At 25.2% G+C, this 7,449-nt stretch overlaps 1 protein-coding gene across 9 annotated transcripts; it reads right to left on the bottom strand.

Moving 5' to 3' along the window:
• Positions 1-383: 383 nt before the first annotated feature.
• LOC136075111 (uncharacterized) lies at positions 384-7,164 on the bottom strand. Of its 9 annotated transcripts, XM_065787411.1 has the most exons (12): positions 6,803-7,159; positions 3,494-3,523; positions 3,343-3,372; positions 3,183-3,209; positions 2,808-2,830; positions 2,577-2,600; positions 2,320-2,354; positions 1,804-1,833; positions 1,701-1,721; positions 1,496-1,519; positions 627-723; positions 384-545 (listed from the first exon to the last, which is right to left on the bottom strand). In XM_065787411.1, exons 1-9 carry the CDS (start codon positions 6,903-6,905, stop codon positions 1,712-1,714), a joined length of 312 nt encoding a protein of 103 aa, XP_065643483.1. In that variant the 5' UTR covers positions 6,906-7,159; the 3' UTR covers positions 384-545; positions 627-723; positions 1,496-1,519; positions 1,701-1,711. The 9 variants fall into 9 exon arrangements, 4 of the variants coding, with proteins under 4 accessions (XP_065643483.1, XP_065643482.1, XP_065643481.1 ...); XM_065787410.1 differs by having other exon boundaries at positions 1,496-1,721; XM_065787409.1 differs by having other exon boundaries at positions 627-1,413; positions 1,496-1,721.
• Between the last annotated feature and the right edge of the window lie 285 nt (positions 7,165-7,449).

The following is a 7,449-nucleotide window of genomic DNA, read 5'->3' on the forward strand; positions in this document are numbered from 1 at the left end:
AAAGTTGCGAAACCTTAACTAATACCCTGTAAGAAAAACACCTTCAAATTAAAAAATTAAACCATCTGTAAAATTAAAATAAATTAATTTACCAATTATTTAACGTTATTTGAGTAATTTACAACTGACATAGATCATGTCAGAACCATTTTCCCAGACATTACTAAGCTCAACACAATACGTTTTTAGTTACAAAATAATAACACTTCATCATGCCTTAAATTGACGAAAGATTAAAGCTAAATTCTTGTTATATTTTTTATAACATGAACTTTAATAAGATTAATATGAAGTGAACGTAAATTATTTATGAGTTATTAATTTTTTGGTATCCCCTTGATACATGTTTCTTTAAAAAAGGAAATTGTCTTTAAAACGATAAATGCACACAACTAAATAAATTTATTATAAATAACTAAGCAATTGAGTACAAATACGTTTCAAACAAAAAAAAGTTGATTTACAATCAAACATGTGTATAACAAATTGTAAAAAATATGTAAACTTTGATCTTTTATATTGCATTAATGCGTCGTATGACAAACCTAAAATAAAAATTGTAACAGATAAGTAGACATAAAAGAAAAACAAAACAAAACAAAAAAAACAACTGGAATACATTTTACCTGCTTTTCGGTAGCCTGTTGTCATACTTAAACTGCTGTCATGATGCAACTTCTCGGTGTTGTTTTACGACGTTATTTCACGTTGGCTTTTAGTAAACTTTAGTTGAATATAAAAGACATCACAATAGATTTAAAATATTTTAATTATAAAGCAAAAAAACAAATGCTTCAAAGAGCCAAACTAAAAACATTAAAAATAAAAAATCAAATAGATATAAATAAATTGCATTTATATAGCTAAATAGTCTTGGCTTATAGAAAATTTTAAAAGCAGTGTTTTCAATAAATTAAACTACCAATTAATTATTTTTAACAAATAGAATGTAGCATCATATTATGATGATTGGGTAGTGAATCAATTTAACTATATCTAAGTTTAATTGGTGAAAAACAAACAAAATTTTAATTAAAAAAGACCAAATATACAACAATAAACCAAATATACAACAATAAACCAAAAAAAATAAACAAAATATACAATATATTATAAAAAGAAATTACAAATTAAAAAAAAAAAAATTACAAAATTAAAAAAAATAAAAATAAGTCACCGAAGAAAAAACGGCAACAAAAAAGTTATAAATATTTTCACTGATAGAAGACATTTACAACCTTTTGGTTGCTGTTTTTTCTTCGGTGTCTCCCAACACCCCGGTATGGATGAGCCCTCCATTTAAGGATGGCTCATCCATACCGCCATTACTTTGCCACTTATTGAAGGACCTCTCCGAGAGAGGCCCTGGGTGTTGGGAGCGATATCTTTTGTATTCCTCAAATATTAACGACTCTAAAATTACAAATAGAAGGATATAATAAAATTTAAAAATATTTACAATTTTTTGTAATCAAAATATAAAGCATAACCTCACCATTTTCACAGGATAAAGAGGATGCTAAAAATAAATTAAAAAAAAGTAAACTAAAAAAAGTTAAAATTGTGAGAAATTTAATTTTAATAAAAATATGAGTAAAATGCAAACAGTTTAAAAATGTCATATTTATATTAAATAATTCTTTCACCTATTGCACATATTTCTCCGTAAAAAATATATAAAATTTAAAACACAGCCCTACCAGTTATGCTTCTACCAGACACTAAAGACAAAAAATATACCTCAGAATAATTGATAGAATTATATTTACATATAAATAAATATTTAACTATAATTTTTTTTACCTATTCCCCTCATTTCTTCCATGAAGTTGTCTAAAGTAAGAAAAAAGATAACCGAAGCTAAAACTAATAAAAACTAAACTAAAATTAACTATAAACTAAACCAAAACTAAAAAAAACTTTAATATCTGTACCTCAGAAGACAAAGGTCGGTTATCCAGTTTTTTGTGAAAATGAGGTATAAAGACTGTTTTCCTGCAACAATGTGAAACAAAGTTTGGTCAATATAAAGGGTCTGGTGTCCCCACAATGTTCAAAGGAAAAACGTCTGTAGTTCAGAAATGACATTTCACTCTTTTTATTTAACTTTTTATTTTTGTAAAAATTATATTTCATGTGCCTCAAGACAAATTAAATAAAACATAAATTTAACCATCAAGAATAAAAAAGCCAATAAAGACTAATAATTTTACTATTTACTCTCTCCTGGACAATTTCTAAAATGTGACAACTGACTTGGACTACTGAGTGTACAGATATAAATGCTTTATTTAACTATACTAATCACATAATTTATACTTAGTTTTTTTTCCATTTCTCCTTTTCCAACTCTCCTAAAAGAAAAAAGAAAATAAAGCTTTAGTACTTGAAGTTTTAAAATTCCAGTTACAGTACAAATAAACAAATTCCTATTAACAATTATCTAATAGCAAAAACACTGACTTATTTCAGTCGTCAATTCTGTGTCTAAACAATAAAACCACTTAAATGTATAGACGTTAAAATATCTACTTAACTTTTTAAAAATAAATTCACTAAACTAATATAACTAATACCTTTATTAGCTCTTTCTTGATCAACTAAAAAAAATAAATTTTAATTAAACTAACTTGATGTAAAATAATAAGAAGCTATTATTGACAATAAAATTTTAAGTATTACCTAAGTTCTTGGGCTTATTGTATAAAATTATAAAAACCTACTGTTTTACTTTTAAGCCAACAACAATATTTTAAAAAACATTTTAGTTACTTTATAAAAAATAAAAATCCTTTTAAACATACTACCTCTCTCTCTTCATTGTTGTCAACTAAACAGAAAAACAAACAAACTGATAGTAAATTTTCCCTTTGGTAGTAGGTTATTAAATAGATTAAATAGATCAAAGATCTATAATCTGCTCTAACAGTTTACAACCTTATCATTAAACTATAACTATTTTCTACAACCTGGTGTAATTTAACATAGATATATTTTTTCAAATGACAAAAATTATTAAAGTACATTATATAAACATAGAACAAATGTAGTGATAGTGGATTTAATCCAAAAATAGAAAGAACCTTTAGAAAAAAGCTTACTGCTTTTAAATCTACAAAAATTTCTAACTTACATTTTTTTATCTACATTTATCTATAATAAAATATGAATTAATGAGTTACCATTATTTAAAGTTGATCCAGAAGCAACTAAAATAAATTATCAAATAAAAAGTTTATTTATATAATCTTGACGATAATGTTGAAATAAACAATATTTATTGCTTGAAAAGTTAAGTAACAAATGTAATTCAAGTATATTAAAATAAATGTACGAAGTTACCTGTTGTGGCTGGTGCAACTGAAGTGATAACTAAATAAAAAAATATTAAATAAAAAAGCTATTTTATCTATCTTATCTATTTTATCCTGATGATTATGTTTAAATAAACAATATTTATTGATTCTTTTTAAAATAAATTAAAAGACATTACTATTTGCACCAACTGATGATGCTACCACACCTAAATGACAAAATTTATTAAAATATCTAAAACATATTCAATGCTTTCAAAGAATATTCAAAAGAAGTTTTTAAATCTACAAAATCTAATTCCTTACTGAGTTGTTCTACCTGTCTGTCTAAAAATAAAAATTGAGATAAAATTATATACAATAAAATTGCTAATGCTACATTTGTGCTCAAATAAAATCTAAATGATAAAACTTACTTAAGTCGCTGTCAGCTAGCCTGTCTAAAAAAAAATTTGTATTCTCATTAACCCTAATCTATAATCTATAAATAAACTTACTAATATAAACGATAAATAAACTTGAACTAATATAAACTATAAATAAACTACTATATACTATATAAACTAATATAAACTATAAACAAACTAATATAACTATGTTACTAATATAAACTATAAGTAATATAAACTATTACTAATATAAACTATAAGTTCGATCCCCACAACGCCCCTGGTAGTACCGCGCTCAACTTGTTTCTCCGCGCAGCGGCCTTGTTCATCAAGGTTCGTGTTTCGGAGTTATAGAGTTGAGAGAGGGTTAAAACCACTATTAAGTAGCCTCCTCATCTGTAGTGGCCTTCTCGGCCTTGAGGAGGTGAATAACAAAAAAAAAAAAAAAAAAAAAAAAAAAAAAAAAAAAAAAAAAAAAAAAAAAGTAAACTACTATACACTATATACTTACTAAAAAGTCCTTCAGCTCCTTTTAACTGCTCTAAAAAATGAAAAATACTTGCTTAAATTGATCTAAAAAGACTGAAGACAAAACTGAAACACTTTACTAAAAAAGAAACATTGTACTAACAAAATTTTTTTTACCAGTCATTTTAGTTTTAACTTCTTCTAAAAAAAAAAACAGAAAAATAAAAACAACGAACAAGAAACAAATTTTAGTTTTTAAACAATGAAACAACATCAGTTTCACTTGAAACTAAAAATTTATCAGCTCTAATCGACTGGAAGACCTTGCTTGAAAGAAAGACCGCGTGGAGTAGAAACGCTTTTAGAAAAGCCTAGAAAGTTCTTTATTAAAAAAGAAAGTGAAATGACACTAGCACTATTAAATTACAGTATTCATATTTAAAAGATTAGATAAATTACAGTATTCATGTTTAGAAAGTACTAAAAAAACTATTTTACCAGACATTTTATTTCTAACTTCTTCTAAAAAATGAAAACAGGCTATAAAAATTAGAAAAATAAAAGTCTAGAAACTACTTAAAAACTAAGAAATGGTGTATTTTACAGAATACAGAACCGTCATTAACAACACAAACATTAGGCGTAACTATGCGCACTATTCATTAGCGTATTAATATTCAGATTAAACACGCTAATACTATTAGTGTGTTTACTTAATTAAGTAAACACACTAATACAGTAATAGTGTGTTTACTTAAACACATTAATGGTTTTTTTAAACACATTAATAGCGTGTTTAATATGCAGCCTTTTTTTAACCTTTAAGTAGTCTGTTTTACAGCAATCACTTTGAAAGATGTTAATTACTTTCATAGTAATTAAAAGAGAAAATTTTTTTTGCGTAGTCATAAATGTGTACTTAAAGTACTTGCTGCAATTGCCCCACTGTGTCCACGCAACCGGTCTGAAGGAATAGATCAAATTACTTGTCTTACGTACTTTTGATCAAGTTACTATATTATAAATACTTATTATAAATAATATAAAATACCTACGTCAATAAGTAATACATAAATTACACGGGGATTGCAGTTGAAAGTCCGAAAAAAGAACCTCAAGGAACAGGCGAAGACTGATTATTTGCTACTTTAAACGCAACAATTACTTTACTTTTTAATACTGATTATAATATGTAACTAAATATGTGAAAAATAAATTATAATATAAAATTTCTTTTTTAAATCTGTTGGGATTAGACAGAACAATCTATATTACAGGCTGAAGAGATTTTACTTGACTTTTTAGAACAAAATTTGGCGTTAAATTACAATTAATCTGTGCAAATATGCATAAAGGAATTATGGAGTTCAATTAATTCATTATTTTGAAATTATTGCATAGTTTACAGACCAGTCAATAAATAAAACAAAAAAACTACATATTGATTTCTAATAATATTTAAAAACTATACATTTTGCTTTAAATTTTCCACATTGTAATATCTATTCTGCATATTTTTAATATGTTATAAATAAAAAATATTTTTCACAGTATAATAATGAAATGATCAAAATTACGAATTATAACAATTTGAATTATAACATTGTAACAATATTTATAAAGTAAATGGTATGAAGATTAACGATATTCCGTCTTGGCTTTTAGAAAATTCTTAACATTAAGGACTTTTTAACTTCGTTCATGAAGGTACTCTCTAAAACCAGTGACAACAGCAGAAACTCTACTAAAGAAAATTGAACCAATTTATGTTAAAAACATTATTTACACATCAATGCCTTATGTATTATGTTAATGTGAAAAATAAAAAAGTAATTTAAAATGTGACAGAATAAATAACAAAGAAGAAACTTTGTGAGATTGTTTTTGTGACCTAAGAACAACCCTAAAGATAAAAAATGCAACAATAAATATGTTTTAGTTTAAAACATGATTCTTGGCTTTTAGTGAATGATTAGAAGTAGTGATAATCAAATCTAATAATCATTGATGTTAATCTTGGGAACTTTGCTTTGAAAACTGCAGGAATAGTGCCAAACAAGTGATCTTGTTTTTGCATTTCAAAAAATAATTTTCACTTCCAAAAATAATTTATTGCTGTTTGTTTTGCATCGTTGCATACGAAAGCAATATTTTCAAAGGTGTAATTATGGTATGTATAATTAAATTATACATACCATGATTTGATTATACATTTCTTCCTTTGAATTTCTTCCATCGCTAGCTTTTGCAATCAAATATAGTAAGTTTTTCCAAAACATCAAACTCTAAACCTGTTAATGTTACACACTTTTCTTTATACATGTTAATGTTTGTATAACTAAATGGAGAATTTGACTTTAATTTCAAATCTGATACTTCTAAATGAAGATATATGGTCTGATTCAACTATTTTATTAGCAAGCTAAAGTTGTAAAAATAAATTTGATACTTCATATTAATAAAATTTGTGCTCTACGAGCTATTTAACATTATTTCATCTAAAAAAAAAAAAAAAAGCAACAAACGCATAATTTATAATTGTTTAGTTTTAATGCATAAAAAAAATAATTTGCAACTATTACATAAACAGTTTTTACAAAAACATTTTAAACAACAAGATAAATTATATACCAAGAGAATTGTTCAATCTATTTATTTCCATTTCTTTCATTTCGTGACAACAATCGGTTATGTCGTTGGGATGATTCCGCTGTATTTTTTTTGCACCTAACATATTCACTGATGGAACAGTCAATATGCTTTTCAAAATTGGATAAGCAGGAAAAAAACAAAAATTCAAGTTCGGATGACTTTAGACATTGGCAGTACATTCAAAAACACAGCATTCTTTCACTATTTTCGCAATGTTTGCCCCCATATCATAATAGTAGCCGTTAGTTAGTTAATGTGACGTCACGTTCGCCACAAGGATTTGAAAATAATTGTTTAAAATTTATTTATAAGGAGTAAACATTTTTTTTATACACTCTTGTATCAAAAAAATGTTTAGTTCTTATAAATAAATTTTATTAAAACAAGTAAAGTTAGTATCCAAAATACAAACAATATTATGTTTTTCTAGAGTTTACATGAGTTTACATATTTTCTTAAAAGTTTTAAAACAAAAAAATGAATAACCAAATGAAAAGCTTCCAAAATAAAATTTAAATTTAGAATTTGACTCTGCCATAACTTAAATTTTTTTAAATAGGAGAGGTCTTTTGTTTTCTTTTTATAAGGTTTTTCTATTCTTGCATCATACATAATTTAAATAATTA

This window comes from Hydra vulgaris, chromosome 01 (assembly GCF_038396675.1).
Source record: "Hydra vulgaris chromosome 01, alternate assembly HydraT2T_AEP".
NCBI lineage: Eukaryota > Metazoa > Cnidaria > Hydrozoa > Anthoathecata > Hydridae > Hydra > Hydra vulgaris.

Coding starts and splice junctions, on each gene's coding strand:
- LOC136075111 (XM_065787411.1), bottom strand. CDS start 6,905: ATGTTAGGTGCAAAAAAAATACAGCGGAATCATCCCAACGACATAACC. Junction 3,210..3,342: donor AGTTGCACCAGCCACAACAG/GTAACTTCGTAC, acceptor AATTTATTTTAG/TTGCTTCTGGATCAACTTTA. Junction 2,355..2,576: donor TCAAGAAAGAGCTAATAAAG/GTATTAGTTATA, acceptor TTTTTCTTTTAG/GAGAGTTGGAAAAGGAGAAA.